Source organism: Lissotriton vulgaris, chromosome 1_1 (genome assembly GCF_964263255.1).
Source record: "Lissotriton vulgaris chromosome 1_1, aLisVul1.2, whole genome shotgun sequence".
Taxonomy (NCBI): Eukaryota; Metazoa; Chordata; class Amphibia; order Caudata; family Salamandridae; genus Lissotriton; species Lissotriton vulgaris.
The window spans coordinates 1,392,433,995-1,392,452,143 of NC_141685.1; the positions used below are offsets into that span (position 1 = coordinate 1,392,433,995).

An 18,149-nucleotide genomic window follows, 5' to 3' on the forward strand; every position below is an offset into this window, starting at 1 on the left:
CTGGAATGTTAAGTTAATAAAGCACATGTTTGATTAAAAAGATAAACAAATTGCATTCTCATCTTAGGGCTAGTTCAGAATGTGTCGTAGCTAGGTGGCATGTTTCATGATTTCCGCTCAAGATGTTCTTGTGGTAACATCACTTGTGTACTGCTCTATGTTTCACCTCCCAGTCGGACTGCTCCAGAAGTCACACTCTGCCCTGTCCCAGGCAGACATCTAGTGCGTAGAGTCAGAGAAGATGGCAGCGCCTGTGTGCTGATCACTGCGCCATCTCATGTCTTGAGGGATAGACGAAGTGTAATGGGAAAACCTGGACCTGTGGAAGCCAGCCCCAGTTGGGCTGCCCGGTCGGGAATGGATTTCGCTTTGGGGAGCCGAAGAATACTGTTGGTGCGGGAACACTGTGACAGGTGTGGCGACCATGCTGGGGGTCCTCCTAACGGCATTGTGGGTCAAGAGAGCAGCCGTCACTGTTCGTGCACTTCCAGACCCATCCTGCACAGACACCATTATACCTCCAAGGACCTGGCTCGCATCATCACTTAAGGTAACATTCACGCAGTAGGTTCCAGGTGCGCTGAATGACCGATGCAGAGTCAGCAGACACTCGTCGGTGGTGGGGGCTACCTGGTCACATATTGCCAGAAGGGCAGAGACAACAAGCCCTAATTATGCAGCACTTTTTTTTTTGGAAAACCTTTATTTGAAAAATCAAGGCACACAGCTATTTAGCCTTACATCCCGGAGGCTAGGCAGCATTCTTGGAAAAAGGATATGTAGTGTACACAGTACATGTTATAAAATCGTATCAGGTTTAATTTTATGATATGGTAACATGGAACCTATGAGGTAACGAACGAAGGAAACACCAAATCCAGTGTGAGTAGGCAAGGAAAAGTACGTAAATGCGACAATACCCAATTCAGGGGATGGCAGGGCCGTGCGCCCACAAGGTGCAACTAAGCAGTACAAATTGGATGACAACTGGGGGAGTAGAACCAGGATGGCAATGAAGTGACGAGTAAGTTGGAAATAAGGGCTAGGGGGAGAGTCGTACATCCAATGGGGCAGTGTCGGGATTTAGACAGATACCACCCCTATATTCATTCCAGGCCCCCCAGACCGTACTCCACCTCTTGGGCTTACCCCTGGCCACATACACTGTCTTCTCGCGAACCATACACCAATCCATATTGGTCTTCCACAGTTCCACAGAGGGGGGCGACGGGGCCCCCCACTTCTGAGCGATGTCACGTTTCGCCACCATGTTCCCCAGGGTGACCCATTGGGTTTGAGCGTTATTGTAATCCGCGGGGCCCCACACATTCAGCAGACAACGCCGGGCCTCTGCCGGCAAATCCACACCAGTCACCTCACGCATCACCGCATGGACACGCCTCCAGTAAGAGGCTATGGCATGGCACTCCCAAATGATGTGCATGAATGTGGCCAGTTCTCCACATCCGCGCCTACAAAGACCATCCACTGAGAGTCCCATACGAATCAGCCGGGGGCCGGTTACATACACTCTATGAAGAATTTTCAGTTAGACCAGGCGTAATCTAGCTGGGATTGCCACTTCCTTGGGAGAAGATACCGCACACTGCCAATCCTCATCGTCCAATTCGACTCCATCACGCACCCACTAATCCCTCACACTCAACAGAAGATCCGTGCGGACATTGATCAATTTTTTGTAGACCAGTGAAATGGCACTCTCCGGCATATGTCCATCCCGGACCCTGTCTTCCAACGGGGACGATTCAGGGACCTTCTCACCCACCGGCAACACCGCCATAAGAGCGTGTCGCAGTTGGGCATATCTAAAGAATTCCGTCGCTCCCAGTTGAAACTCCGTTTGTAGAGCGGCGAAAGACTTTATCTCGCCCCTGGCCATCATATCATCCACCTTAGAAATGCCAATAAGGTCCCACCGATCAAACCCCTTTGTATGCCACAGTTTGCCCAGTAGATCTGAGTCATAAAACGGAGTAGCCAACGTAAGCCTCCCCTGCGCCTTCGTGATGGCCCTCCAAATATGTACGGCTGTCCTAGTGGGACCTGTCATTCCTCCATCCAGAGATCTCGAATATAGCGCTCTGTAGTACTTCCCATCGTCAAGGAGCCACCGATCCATGGCGTACCCCGGACTATCAGCCGGTCCATAAAAACCATGGTTAAGGGCGGCCAACTGGGAGGCCCAGTAGTACCATCGGACATCCGGCAGAGCGATGCCGCCGTCGTACCACGGGAGCGTCAATTTGGTGATAGCAATGCGTGGCCTACCTTCCCAGAGGAGGGTCCGCTGCAAACCTTCAACCTCCCTAAAATACCCAGAGGGGACAGGGTCCTGTGTGTTCTGGAGCGCGTACAAGAATCTGGGCAGAGACATCATCTTAAACAGTGCCGCCCATCCGAGCAGGGAAAGCGGCAGCTTGCGCCACCCCTCCACGTCGCGCCGAAGGCGTGCAAGAGGGGGAAGCAAGTTATTTGAGTACCGTGTCTGGGCATCGGTTGAAATATAAATGCCCAGGTATTTGAACCCCTGCCTCGCGATCTGTATAGCGCAGCCCCTGGGAAGAAGCGGAGTCTCACCGTTCAGTACATAAGGGTGAGATTTGGACCAGTTAATAACCAGGCCCGAGTATCTACCGAAGGTATTCAGCACATCACAAGCCACAATCAAGGATTTACAAGGAGAGGTGAGGTAGAGCAAAATGTCGTCCGCGTATAAAGACACGCGGTCCTCAAAGCCAGACGACCACTTCATCCTATTAATGTCAGGGTGGGTCCGTAACCAAGCGGCAAGGGGCTCAAGCGCCAATGCAAATAGCAGAGGCGACAGGGGGCATCCCTGCCTGGTACCTCTTCGCAAGGCAAAAGATGCTGACACTCGGCCGTTGACCGTGACGTTGGCCAATGGGTTAGCGTATAGAAGTCTGACCCATCTGATAAATTCAGGGCCAAACCCAAACTTCGTCAGCACTGCCCACAGGTAATTCCATTCAAGGGAATGAAAAGCCATCGTCGCGTCTACATGCCAAGACGGACTGCTCCCGGAGCGTACTGACCCTTGCCATGACCGCATGGAGTCTCCTAAGGTTGAAGGCAGTGTTGCGATGAGAAATGAAGCCCGATTGGTCCGGGTGGACCAAATCGGTAATCGCACCCACCAACCGATTGGCCAATAATTTAGCCAGGATCTTAGGCTCGGCGTTCAACTAGGAGATTGGGCGATATGACCGGCAGAGGTCTCTGGGTTTCCCGTCCTTGTGGATGACCACAATGGTGGCCAATCGTTGGTCCGGAGGGAGTTCACCCATTCACGCGCCTCAAGGAACATGTTCCGCAAAGCAATGGCGTCAGCCTTTATTTTATAAAGCTCCACTGGGAGGCCATTGGGACCGGGAGCCTTGCCAGACCTTAAAGAGCGTATCGCAAGCGCCACCTCGTCCGCCGCTATACCCCTGTCCATGTCGTCGCGTTCAGTATCCGACAAACATGGAAGTTCGATCCCTTCAAGGAGAGAGGCAGAGTCCGCCTCGGTCATATCAGAAGCCGAGGTGTATACGGACTCAAAATAATCGGCGAAGACTGTAACTATAGCGCTGGGGTCGGTGACAGCCAGTCCGTCCTCCCCCAGCACCTCGGGAACCACCCGGGAAGCCATCTCCTTCTTGTCAAGCCACGCAATAATCTTGCCTGCCTTGTCCCCGACATCGTAGATCCTCCCTTGCTGTTCTCTGCCCATTACCTTGGCAGCGTCAGTAGCAGCGGCCCGGTACTCCGACTGCTTGAGTGAGAGAGCATGTAGCAGGGCAGGCGTCGGACCAGCCTCCAATTGAGAATCAAGATCCCCAATCTCTGATTCCAGCCACACCACTTCCTCATCTCTACGTCTGCGCGCCTCGACTATTAAGGAGAAGGCTTCTCCTCTCAGGACAGTTTTAAAGGCCTCCCATAGGGACAAGGCCGTCGCCACCGAGCCCGTATTTTCGGAAAAATAAAGCTCAATGGCCTTAGCCAGGAGGTCACGAGTCTTAGGGTTACGGAAGTACCACGGATTATCCGGCGCTACTCTCGAGGCCACTACGATGTCAAAATCAAAAGACACCCAGACCGGGGAATGGTCCGAGATGCCTCTGGCCATCAAACGGGCCTCGGAGACGGCCGACGCGTGGGCAGCCAATGCCAGAACATAGTCAATCCTGGAGAGGCTACCGTGCGCCCCCGAGTGGAAGGAGTATTGTCGCTGAGCGGGGTGAAGTAGTCTCCAGCAATCAATAAGCCCCATGGTGTCCAGGAAATCACTAAGCCAGGACTGCGCATTTCGAAGATCTCTGGATGGACGACGGTCTAAGGTCCCAGACCCAACTGCATTAAAGTCCCGACCAACTATAAGCAAGCCTTCGGGCAGGCCCAAAATGGCGCCCCCAAGATCTTGGAAAGTAGTCGTTTGCAAACCAGGGGGGACGTAAACAGAAACCAAGACCAGGGTAGGCCCCTCCCACCTACCCGTGACGGCGACGTAGCGTCCCCTCTCATCGATCACGCTAGATTCCACCTCAAACGGGAGAGACATGCGCTCCATGATCCCCGCCCCACGGGACCCCGAGGAGAACCCCGAGTGTGCCACCATTTTGAAGCCTTTTCTGTTGAGTGCGTGGCACGTATTCCCAATGAGATGCGTTTCTTGCACAGGATGACATCAGGCATGCATCTTTTAAACATTTGCAACACAACCCCTCGCTTAATGCGATCACCCAGCCAATTAACATTCCAACTCAGAACATGTAACTTCTTACCCCCAATCGTCAATGTAGAGGCCCATGCCACCCCTGCAGGGAACAGCCGCTACAGCATAGTCAACAACAGAATAGTCACCTTGCCATGAAATAGGTAAAGGAAAGAGAAAGAAAACACACAAACAATCGACCCAACCACCCCCCACCCTGCACCCCTGCATTAGACTAATGAGCCCCCCCAACTAGCAGTGTGCCTGTCGCCCCAAAAACTACTCTACGAAAAGCTCCTAGAGGAGAAAGGAGGCAGCCTACCCCCCCCCCCGTTTCCCCCGTTCACTGAGAAAGGATAGCAGCAAAGTACAGTAATCTGCGACTGACTGCCTGAGCAGACTCAGCATCCGAAAATGGCCCAAAGGGTCCTTTTACTCCTGAAGATCGGGGCCACCCGACGCCCCCTCCGACTGTTCCTCGGGCGCGCTCCGGCGCTGGGGCAAAGTGTCCAGCCAGTCCCCAGCCGCTTCTGGCATGTCAAAGAACAATGCCCGGCCATCATTTTCGATGCGTAATTTTGCTGGGAACAGCATAGAGTACTTCATCCCCAGCTCTCTCAGTCTACGTTTCACGCCCGTGAAACTTTGCCTTCGCTTCTGCACCGCTTGGGTGAAGTCCGGGAAAAAATTTAATGTCAGCATTCTGGAACTTTAGCGGCCCACCTCTTCTCGAAGCCTGCAGGATAGCGTCCCTATCCCTAAAATTGAACACCCTGGCGATGATAGGGCGCAGAGGGGCCCCCAGCTTTGGGCGGCCTCCAGGCAGTCTATGAGCTCGCTCCACCGAGAAGAACTTGCTGAGGCCGCCGGGGGCTAGATATTTCTGAACCAAGTTCTCAACAAAGAGATCGGTGGCATCCTCCTCGGCCCCCTCCGGAACACCAACGATGCGGACGTTCTGGCGCCTGGCCCGTCCTTCAAAATCATCAAGCCTGCGGGCAAACATCGTGTTCGCAGCTTTTAGGTCTCGGATCTCCGACTGTAGGTCCGTTACGTCCGAGGTCAGACTCGACGATTTTATGTCGAGTGACTTGACTCGGTCATTAGTCTTGCCGAGATCGGCTCTGATCAAATTGATCTCGATGGCTAACGTGTCGACCTTGTGCGATAGCACCTCATGTTGCTTATGCAACTCCGCCTTGATGCCCGCAATGGCGCCCATTACGTCCCGGAGAGTTGGGGCCGAGACATTCAGTGACACTTCCCGCTGCATGTCCCTAGTCCGCACAGTGGCTCCGGGCGATCCCTTAGGGAGGGCGTAGCGATCGGAGATAGTGGACTGAGAAAAAGGCGTTTTTCTGCTGACCCGGGGTTTCCCTTTATCTGGATCGCCTCTGCCAGCCATGTTGGGCAAAAAGGCCACTCAATCGGGAAGACTCCCTGGTCTTCGTCGGGGCCCCTAGTCGGTAGGCGATAGCATCCGCCCCCACTGCTCGAGCAGCACTTCAGTCCACAGAGTAGCCTGGGTGATTCCTTGAGGTGGGGCAGTTGTTCACTCCTAGGACCACCACCGTATAGCAGCGCTGCAGTTGCCCATGTAAATCCGGGCTCTTATGGCGTCGTCGTCCCCAATCTTCAACACGGTGTAACTCCACCTAGGGAACTCGGATCTTCAATCGGAAAACGAGTCCCGCATCAGCAGCAGTTCAACAGCATGTTCCCACTTCCGTGGTGTCGGATAGACGACAGGATTAATTCGGAGGATCGGAGGGTCTTCGGAGCTCTGAGCTCACGCGGCCATCTTGGTTGCCCGCGAAGCTCCTCCCCCCTATGCAGCACTTTTGAGAATGTCAGACTCTGAACCCTACATTCTCTACTAAGTTCGTTCTTTTCATTCATGTACATCATTTTCTCCCTCCTGCCTGTCGGTGGTGAATAACTAATACCTGTTAAAGGGCATACCATAGCTTTCTCCTCTGATTGGTTTAAGCAGGCTTCTTTGGTCTCACCATAGTCATTACACTAGCGTTTGGCTTTAACATGTTAGGAGATATGATTCCCTGAATCCATGCTAGGTGTATAAGGAGTGGCCTTTCAAGAATTCTCATGGGCGCCTGGTTTGTCTTTGGAATTTTTTCATTTGGGTCGTTGGTGGGGATTATGTGTGTTCACTAGGCACTGGGCAGGGGAGCCAGAACTAGCAAAATGCGAGCTTATTAGCTGCCGCTTTACTGCTAGATTACTGCCATTAAGTATGAAAGGTCTGAACTCCTTGAGAAAATGGCAAAAGAGTTGTATACAGAAATGCGGTCCATATGCTGTATTTCTGCAAAAAGATCTGTTTCCTATGCGGCATAAATTATACTATACCCCCATTCTGATTTAAAGACAGCGATGGTGGTGATTCTGTGTGAACAACACATAGGGAGTGAAGGAGTTAAAAAAAAAAATAGACATGAAGGGCTGGAGGTGGTTCTCCTAAAAATCGAGGGGGTGTACTTTAGTGCGATACAGTAGCCTGAGGACAGCAACCCAAGTAAACGGCTTGAGGTCTTCCCACTTTGCCTTCCAGAGGGGCATGGTACAGGGTTTTCAACTGTCTCACCTCTTATTTGCACCCTTAGTGAAATCCCAGTCTTTAAGAATTAGAGCGAAATGTAAGATTAACAGAATACCCTTTGCAGGGAGGAACAGAAGCTCTGCCTATTCACAGATGATGTTTGACTTTCCCTGGTCAATCTCAAGCACCCGCTTCTGGCTGTTTTTAAGGAAAGTCGACTTGTTTGAGTGAGTCCAGATTTTAATACACAACAAACTGTAATTTGGAATCCAACAAGGCAACAGGATACAGTTTCCCATGTAGATTTGAACTTACCGAACAATATGGAGGATTGGATGGCTGTGAATTGGTCGAGCTTCGGAAAACACATTTATGAGGACCTGACGATCTGGAGACCTCTCCTTCTCTTGAGTTGGTCTTATAGGTGTCATAAAAAGAAATGTGTTGCTAAGGTGATTCAGCTTTTCCATTCAAACATGTAGATACCACTTGGACCGCTCACAATCTTGTAGTTAAAACCTAAAAACCACATATGTTTAAGAGACACACTGTATTTTACAGCACTGCTGTAGGGATGAAGATGGATAGATAAGACTGCCTTGCGGGAGACAATAGTGTTATACTAGTAACACTGGTGGACTAAGCAGTGAGCGAGAAGATACTGTGACTGTTAACTGCCAGGATAATGATATGTTTAATTTACATAAAGAGATTGATAGTCCTTGACCTTGGTGTCAAACTTTTGGGCAGGAAGAGAGAGCGTCAGAACCAAGACGAGAACTGATGAGTTTAGAGATGTGCTCCTCCGTTTAACTTCCTGCAAAGTAAACCGTGCAAAATGTAGACAAATTTAGTATGTTTCCCCAGATTGCATATGTTTTCTGAGGATGATGGGGCAGGGCATTTTGCGAACTCTTGTAGAGACGATACAGACTTGGGATAAAGTATGGCATTTGCTGTTAGGTAGGTGGGTGATTTGGTAAGAATTTTATGAAGCTTCGGAAAGACCAGTGGTATGCACTACGGAGTTTGGAAAATGTGAGTATTGTTTCTGTCCCTAAGATTGGCTTCTCTGTTGGAAGGAGCGAGGGGAGGATGCTTTGAGTGGACTATTTTACTTAGAACATCCTTCTTTCTCTCCAAAAGATATTTAAACTAGATGTTTGCATTTTCGCTCTTCGTTTTTTTGTACAGTGTATGAGGCACTATATTTTATGCAAGTAGCACCTTCACTCCCGTGAAGGTGTCTTTCTAGGCACTGGTTTAAAGTGCTGAATACATCAGCCAAGGGTTGAAATAAACTTCTTCCAAATCAATTGAGAGTGTCAATTTATTGATTGTTGCTCTTCAAATCATAAATCCATAGTTACCTGTGTAACTTCATTAGCGTCTATTATCCATTTTTAGACGATAAAACAAACATAATCAATGCGTTTGCAGGTAAATCCCTTCCCTATGCATTTCGGCACCAGGGCCTTCGTCAGGGGAATGTCTATAAATGTAAAATAAGGAACATCCATCACTAAGACAGGGGGCGTGGCTTGAGCGCCGAAGGGAATGGCGGCGTGAGCCCGGAGCTCCGCGCCTCTTCCCCAGCAAGTATCCTGTAACAGGGGCCGTAGAGCCCGTGTGTGCCCCGGCGCCAGATGATCGCCCGGCGGTGACCGCCTGGACGAGATTGGGACACCCGGCGGCCCCGCGAACCCGGGACCTAGCGCCGATCGCGGCGACCCCTGGGGAGACTCGGAGACTGGCACAGGGCAAAATGGCGGCCGCGACGAGGCCCTAGCAGACGGCGGATCGCCGAGAGCCACATTGCCGGCTTGCAGTGAGCGGACACGACCGCTGGGGGTGTCGGACCCCGCACGGCGAGGATTGCCCCGAGGACTGCTCCCCGGCGACCGGCCACGGCGAGCGACGCCGCCGGCGAGGGACGCTGTGGGCGAGGCCCAGCACAGCAGAGACCCCGGCGGACCGGCCCGGATGCAGGCGTAGGCCGCCCCGGTGAGTGAGCGAAGGCCTCCTGGGGAGGGCGAAACGGAGGAAGACGGCGAGCGCGGCAGCGCTTACTGGACCCCCCCCCCCTACAACAGTGACTCACGAGCCTTGGGGGGCGCTGGGGGATCCCACGGAGGCAGGAACGGACGGAAGGGGGCCCCTCACACCCGGCCCGCCACGCCGCCTAGGCGGGGAAGCGTACGTTGCCCCTCAGCACCCGAGAGCTGGGCACAGCGACGAGAGCTCGCATTGGGGCGCCCGACCTACGGCGCAGTTGCCGCCCGACGGAGCCCCGGAGAGCGCAGGGGGGGCCCACGAAGCCGCTGACCAGTCGAGGTGAGCAAGGGCGGCGGACCGACCAAGATGGGGAAGCCGAGGACCAAGGCGGAGGAGACGACAGCCTCTAACACGGGGGAAGGGGGCCCTACGGAACAGACAGACCTACAGCGACTGCAGGACCGAATCCTGGACGCCATAACGGCCACCAGAGACGCACTCCACAATGACATAGCGCAGGTGGCGTCGGGGCTGGGCCTACTCCGGGCAGACCACGATAAACTGAAAGACAGAGTTAAGGAGGCTGAGGTGGTGATTGGGACCATGGCGCCGGCTCACAAAGCGATGGAGAGCAGGCTGACGGAGGCCTTGGACCGCATAAGCACTCTAGAGAGACGGGCGGAGGACGCCGAAAATAGGAACCGACGCAGCAACCTACGGGTCGTAGGGGTGCCGGAGACGGAGGGGACGGGGGACATGGTCGCCTACATGGAGGAATGGCTGAAGACGGTGGTGGCGCCAGAAGGACTTTCGCCATTCTTCACCCTGGAGCGTGCCCACAGAGTCCCCTCAGGGCCACCCAAACCCGGACTCCCACCCAGACCGATCATAGCCAAGTTGCTGCACCACAAGGACAGAGATCTGCTCCTGAGGAGAGCCCGGGAGGATGGCCCCTTCCAGATTGCAAACAGCAGAGTCACGATTTTTCCGGATTTCACATTCGAAACGCAGAAACAACGTGCCTCCTTTCTCACGATCAAGAAGGAACTGCGGACTGAGGGCATTCCCTACTCCTTGCTTTTCCCAACCAGGCTGCGAGTGGTGGTGGACGACAAGGCGCTCTTCTTCACGACATCGGCGGACGCTTGGGACTGGTGGGAGACGTACAAGGCCGGGACTGACGGGGCCAGAGTGCGTGAAGAGCGGGAGAAAGAGCGGGAGCGCCCGCCCAGGCGTCTGCGGAAATCGAAAAGGCTTTGGAAAAGGGGCCAGGGGCAGCTGGGCCCATCAGCCTCGCAAACGGAGGCGGAAAGGAAGGCGGCGCTGCTGGAGGTGGGAAAGCTCGCTCGAGCGGAAGGCTCCGAGTCCAGAGGGCCCTCTGACTCGGACACCCATGTCTCGGCCTCTGGATCGGAATCGGATTTGTCGGGACTGCATCGCATGGAGGGGCCGCAGGTGACACCACAGACGGCGGAAGAGGTCCTCAACGTATAAACTACTGTCGATGCTGAACGGGTAATGCTGGGGGTGCGCGGGAGGGGGGGTTGCCGACCTCGCACACAATGGAGACCGGGGCACACGGCGGGACTCGGGGCGGTGGATCCATGGGGACCTGGGGAGTGAGGGCGGAGATGGGCAGCGCGGCCTCCCTTTGGACAAGGCCGCACTCCGTAGGCCCTTAAGGCACCCACAGCCGCGGCTGTGTAGCTGAGACCTGGGTCATCAGGTACGGGAGTTTGGATGGGGACTGGTATTTCGATATTGGGGCCTGTTCTGGGGGAGGGGGGGGGTTCCACAGTTGGGGATGTTTTGTTTTTTTCTTTGACACTGTTGACCCTGGGCACGCCATGGGCAGGGCTGTTGGGGAGTTCTGTTTTCTATAGAGGGGGCACCATCACCGCCAACGGGCTGGACTTGGGAGGAGGGTTTCGACCGGATCAATGGGATAATGGCTAATGCAAATGTTTTGACTTGTATGACCTGGAATGTCAGGGGCCTACACACTATGCAACGCAGACACAAAGTGCATGCCTACTTAGTTCGGAGGGGAGTACACATCGCGCTGCTGCAAGAGACGCACCTCACACAACGGGAGGGGGAGGCCCTACAAAGGAGGTGGCGGGGCCAAGTTTACCACACCAGCTATTCGGCCTATGCGCGAGGGGTGCTCATATGGATCAGGGCTGGCACTCCTTTCCAACTCACACGACACTGGACTGACCAGGAAGGAAGATATGTGGTGGTGGAGGGGAAGCTCGAGGGTAGAGATATAGTTTTAGCTAGCATCTATGCCCCAAACACGGACCAGTTAGCTTTCCTGGCTGCTCTGTCAGGGACGCTGGCCCGCCCCCTTGCGGGCCCGGTCCTGATGGGAGGAGACTTCAACTCCATTGCCGACCCCTTGCTGGACAGGTCTCACCCCCCCCTTCATGATTCCCCGGTACACAGACTCTCTAGGGGTAGGAGGGACTGGCAGGAGAACTGGGGACTCGTAGACGTTTGGAGAGGGCAGCACCCGACTGATCGGGATTACTCGTTTTTCTCGGGGCTCCATGACCTGCACGTCCGTTTGGACGCCATACTGTGCTCCCGGGAGGTGCTACAGTGCGTCACCAGCTCAGAATACTTGACGAGGACGATCTCGGACCACAACCCGCTCTTGATCCGGCTGGCTTGGGTTGCGGGGAAGCCCAGGGTCCCGCTCTGGAGACTAAGGCCTGAGACACTGGAGGACCCCCTTTTTGGGGAGGCACTCGCGAACGGGGTGACCTCGTATTTTGCGGAGAACACAGGGACGGCGACATCGAGGGCGTGGGAGTGGGACGCCTTTAAGGTGGTGGTCAGGGGCATCTGCATTCGAGACTACGTGGGCGTACGGAAGGTACTACTGGGTGATCTGGAGAAGGCGGACGCGGGCCTGAGAGAGGCGGAGAGGAAGCGACCCGGAAGGCCAGAACTCCAGGACTCTCTATGCTCGGCCAAGGAGGCGGTAGCCGCTGAGGTGGAAAGGCTTCGAGCTTTCGACTACAAGCGGTACGTGCTGCGCTCCCATGTAGAAGGCGATAGGGTGGGCGCCCTCCTGGCGTGGCTGGCGAACCCCTCCAGGAGATGTGTTCCCATACTCCAGCTGCGGGATGCGACAGGAGGGGTGCAACAGACTCAGCTAGGCATAGTCACCGTGTTCCAACAATATTATGGAGGCCTATATAAAAGTGCCCCGGGCAACAGGGCTGAACTGGTGGCCCCCTTTCTGGCTGACCTACCCCTGGGTAGGATAGAGGCGGAGCAGGCGAAGGGCTTGGGGGCGGATATTGAGGTGGGTGAGATACGGCTAGCGGTGAGGCGGATGGCGAGGAATAAATCGCCGGGATTGGACGGTCTCCCCATAGAGTTTTACGCCAAACACCTAGATGTGCTGGCCCCCCGTCTCCAGATTATTTACCGGGAGGCCAGGGAGACGGGTCGATTACCGCAATCGATGAGGGAGGCGTTAGTGGTCCCACTACTGAAGCCTGGCAGAGAGAGTGCAGACCCTACGTCATACAGGCCCCTATCTATGCTCACCGCGGATTACAAAATCCTGAGCTCTGTATTAGCGGCAAGGCTCCTGCCATATATGGCGGGGCTGGTGCATGATGACCAAAACGGTTTTATACCGAAACGCAACACCACGGCTAATATCAGACGGCTCATCCGCATCATGGACGGGCTCACCGAGGGGACAGGGACGGAGCTGGTTCTGTCGGTTGACATCGAAAAGGCCTTTGACAGCCTCGAGTGGGATTATCTCTACGCTGTCATGGAACGCTTTGGCCTTGGAGCTGGTTATATCCACTGGACTAGGGTCCTTTACGCGGGAGCAACAGCGAGAGTGCGGGTGGGCCCGGCGGTATCCCTCCGATATCCGGTGGAGCGGGGCACTCGGCAGGGCTGCTCCCTATCACCACTCCTTTTTGCACTGGCCATTGAGCCGCTGGCGGCCGCGGTCCGAACAGGGCGTCACACCCACGGAGTGCGGACCCGCGATGGACATCACTTCATTTCGCTGTACGCGGACGACCTGCTGCTATTCCTCTGCGACGGGGGTGAAGACCTGAAGAGAGCGGAAGCTCTACTTGAGAGCTTCGGGGAGCTGTCGGGCCTACGGGTCAACTGGCCCAAGACGAGCTTGTTCCCGCTACTGGAGGGCGCTGCCCAGCCGCAGCATCAGTCGGAGGCGACCTGGAGCCCCACCTGCATAAAATATCTGGGAGTGCACATCTATCATAAGCCGGAAGACTTGCTCGACGGCAACCTGGGACGATGTGTGCGAGGACTGAAGGGCTGTATGTCCTTCTGGTCCACATTGCCGCTATCAGTGGCAGGCCGGATCTCCCTGCTAAAGATGGTGGCCCTGCCGAGACTACTGTACTATTTCCGGACTCTCCCGATCTGGATACCTGGCTCCTTTTTTCAGCTTCTCAAATCACAGATAACATCGTTCATTTGGGGAGCGGGACGGTGCAGAGTAGCGTTGGCCACGCTCTCTCGCCCGAAGGATGAGGGGGGGCTGGCGGTGCCAGACTTCGAGCTCTATTACCTGGCGGCCCAGCTGCAGGTATTCACTCAGGAGGTAGCAAGGGTCTTCCGGGGCCCGGAGGATGAAAATCTGAGGGGAACGCCCAGGCATGTCCTGGCGTACATAACCCTCCGGCAGCGCTTAGACAGGCGGGACTTGTCGCTGGAACAGCGCACGTTCCAACAATGCTGGAATCGGGCCCAGAAGAGAGCGGGGACCCAACGTCCCTACGCGCCTGAAATACCGCTGGCCATGTTAACGGCACTACCGCATGGTGGCGATTGGTCGAGCCTGCAGGAGTGGGAGGAAGCGGGCATTCAGGTGGTTGGGGACCTCTTTGAGGGTGGAACGCTGCTCCAGTTCCGAGAGTTAACAGACCGCTTCGGCATCCCGAGTGGGGGTTTCCTGCTGCACGCGGCGGTGACCAGGGCGATGCATGCCCACTGGGGCACGGGGCTTGTGGAGCCCGAGACGGCAGCGGCGTGCCAATACACCATGATGGCGGCGGGTACGATTAAGGCAGTTACGTGCCTGTATAGCCGACTGATTAGGGAGAACATCCCTCCTCTAGCATCCCTGAAAGCCAAATGGGAGGCAGACCTGCACAAGGACATTCCGGACACGACCTGGGCACAACTTGTCCGCAGAGCTCGCAATAGTACGAGGAACGCCAGGTTCCAGCTGATACACTACTATGTGTTGCATAGGGCGTATATGACACCAGGTAGAATACGGCGTTATTTTGGCGATAACACAGCAGCCTGTCCCCGATGCCTGGAAGAGGGAGCTGAGTTAGTACATATGCTATGGGCGTGCCCGACCCTGCGACACTTTTGGCATGAAGTAGGGGAAGTTCTGAATGAGGTGACTGACCGAACGCTAGAGTATGGACCGGCCGAATGCCTTTTGCATTGGTTTCCCCACACCCCCAAAAATAAGCTCACGAGTAAGTTTGTAGATATGGGGCTGATGATAGCTAAGAGAGAGATCACCAGGAATTGGAAGGCGAGGCAGGGGCCTACTCCACGAAGATGGCGGCAGGAGCTTCTGAAGTGGGCATCGGCTGACAGCACGCATAGATACCAAATAGCGCGTAGGATCCCTACCCAGACAGCGGCTGATACCGCGACCGCGTGGGAAGTAATGGTGCAGGCGCTCAGGGATAGCGAGGCTGACACACAGGAGGAGGCTCCCGGAGGGGAGGGCACAGAGGAAGCGAGTTGAGGCCCCAGGACTGGCAGGGATACACGGGGCGTGAGGCTAACATCCCGGGGATAGACCTATCTTGGCCTTAGGCGGGTGATGGTGGGTAGATCGGGGTGGAGTGGGTGGAGGGATGTTTGGGGGTGTTTTGGGGTTAGCGCGGGGAGGGGGAGTTGGGGATCAGCGCGTAGTTGGGTAGGACGACAAAAGTAGACATGCACTTAATCCGGTCATGTACCACTCCTTTCCACGGAACGTCAGGCATGGAGATGCAGAGACTTCGACGCCGCCCGACCCCCGGGTTGTGGGCCGGAAGGCTGTGTGATAATTGATGAAACGTACTGTATATCTGCTTACATTTCCTTTGCTACTGCTATCCGTTTATTCGCCTGTACAGGTATGTCTACAATAAAAAATATTTAAAAAAAAAAAAAATCCATCACTAAGACAGGAATATGCCACTATAATAAACCATCACCAGTGTGGAATCCACCACGTCTGTGGGAAGAAAACGTATACGTATCTATAGTAAACCAACTAGGTGTGTGCTGTACTTCAGAAAGGTGAAGGTCACAATTCACTAGTGTCTAAATAGCAGTATATGTCATAATGTCGAAAAACACCACATTCAACCAGAACTTAAAAATGCATTAAACTGCTAACATAGTAGTACTCTGGAAACTGTAATCTGAGTACTAGGTTGAAAGAAAACGTGCCCGAATCAAATAAAAGACGAATCAAAGTAAGTAAAAAGACTGTTCTAAACGAACCTAAACTACGAAGTTCATGAATTATCTACGAACGAGCAGTGCTATATATAAGAAAAAGCGGCTGTGTTGAGAGGTGGCGGAAAACTAAAAGACCGACAAGTGCATAGTATCCTTTACGGGAGTGAAGGTACTACTTGCATTTAATTTTTGTCACGCTCCCGGGCGGGGGGCGATTTTCAGGTGCACTTTACACATTTTTAAGATTTGATTGAACTATTAGCTGTGCACGTTCCAACTTTTGGAGCACTATATTTTATTTCATTCTTTGCTGGATCTAAACATTTAGTTTTTCGGATAAAATTATGTCTTTGTTTCACCTCATCAGTGATCTGGTTCCCAATAACATATTTTAAACAAATAAAAAAAACCATGTTTCCTGTCTCCACCCAACTACATGTCCTCCCTGATACTCCTGGAGTCATGCCTGATGTCGCTGTGAAAGCAATGGGTAGAAGCCCGAATGTAGGGAGATCACTTGTGCAAACTGCATGAAGGCACAAGGTACAAACATGGTGGGTGTTTGGCATGTGTTGTGTCCAATGTCTGAGGTAAGGCTCTCCTCTCTAAGTGTAGACACATCTCATCCAAACCTCCCTGGGAGCACATCATTGGAGGTTGTTTTTAATTCTCTGCTGAGGTTTGTCTTACGAGTTTCATGCTAGATGGTGACTTGCCAAACTGTTTTGGTAATCCGTATAATATAGTATCTTATACCAATTATAATTTGTGGCAGAATTAGTGTGACATACCTCCATAAAGTAGTCCTGCTCAACTTCTATATTACTGTTGTCTAACAGCCTTCTTAATGGGTGTGTAGAGATTGGGACCACGTAACAAGTTTTTGTGCACGGCATCTCCCTGCAGAAACATTTCTTGACTCTTCACTGGGTTGCAGTCTCTTTTGAATGCTGTTTGAGAAGCCTGATTGAGTGTGCTCTGCACAGATTCTTCTCAAGACAAGCTTTAGACAAATTGGGTGATTAAGCATCTGTTTTGAGGTGTCCTCCCTGGCACAGTGACCTTGTTATTCAGCTTGCTTCCTTATTAACTGCTGAGAATTGCAGGGTATGTCGGGGTTTGCTCAGACGTGAGTCCCATGGTCTCCACACCACTGGATTCAAGCAAGCCGGGCTGAAGACGGCTGGAATGCCAGAAACCGGTCCTCGGAAGCTTGTTTCCGGTCCAATGAAGGCATGGCTTGGCAGTTCGGGCTGGACTGTTCCCATGAGGCACAGGGTCAGACTGATTTGCATATGGCCATGTCTGAACTGGGGTAGTGTGGAGTGCAAAAAAACGATGGATTTGGGCCCAGATCTCTGTACTGGGGTGAATGTATGACATTGTTCTGCATTCTGTCCATCAACTGTGGTTTTTGCATATGTCGGGGTTTCCCCAAGCCTGATACAGACATACCTGCCCACAAAGCCTTTTCTGAGGAGATCAGAACCTGAGAAGACTTTGAAGACCCGAACAGTTTGAGAATCCAAGACCACATCTCCTGCCCACATAGGGGAAGAATAGAGGAGAGCAGAAAAACAGAGACCAGAGAGGAGCACTACCCCAATTCAAGGATAGGGCACAGGATCTGCTCACCACACCTGCACACCTACCCAGGAGCTCTTCTGCAAAACCTAGGCTCTGTTCCTACGAGGTGCGAGTGGTGTGTAAAGCCAGATCCAGATTTCTGCAATTTAATTTTTTTCATCTTGTCTGTTTCTGAAAAGGTACTAGTACGCAAACATTTTGCTGCCATAGTAATATTGTTAATGCCAAGCCTCTGGGACAGCAATAAACAGAGTCCAAATGTGTCCATGAAGGTAGCTGTTGTGCCAGGGAACATTTAGCTACACTTTGATTGTTTGGAACTAATAAGGTTTGGTTGACCGATCTGCTTTTGAGATCTAAAGCTATATCTTCAGAAGCAGAGAAGTGATGAAATGCAGAGGCGAGGTTTGTCTAAAGAGAATTTGGCAAAATATCTAAATCTGCACTATTAAACAAGATGTCTCTAGAAGATGCTCAGAGAATTGGAGTGGTTCATAGACTGGAAAAATGTTTATTTTAAACTGAATAATGCTACTTTTAACATGTACAATTATCAATTTTCTAAAAGATATAACATTATTTGCTTGGTTCTGTAGAATTTCCTTTTATTGATGCGGAGATTGGGTTGAGTAAAGAAGAGACTGTTCCCATTTTCATTGATCACCTTGGGTTAGAAATTACAGAAAATGGCACAGATCCAAACCCGGGTAAGTTATTATTCAATCAGATTAATCTATATAGCTTCGTCCTTGAGAAACCCACACCCTGCAATCTTTAGAC

The 18,149-nt window shown here is 53.0% G+C and overlaps 1 protein-coding gene across 2 annotated transcripts in view; it reads left to right on the forward strand.

The window, feature by feature from the left end:
* The window catches only part of LOC147750564 (uncharacterized), a 178,152-nt gene that overhangs the window by 47,393 nt on the left and 112,610 nt on the right, over positions 1–18,149 (forward strand). For both annotated transcript variants that reach the window (XM_086966901.1, XM_086966905.1), the window contains exon 6: positions 17,966–18,076. In XM_086966901.1, the coding sequence (XP_086823027.1) occupies positions 17,966–18,076 (111 nt within the window). The remainder of the gene's footprint in view (positions 1–17,965; positions 18,077–18,149) is intronic.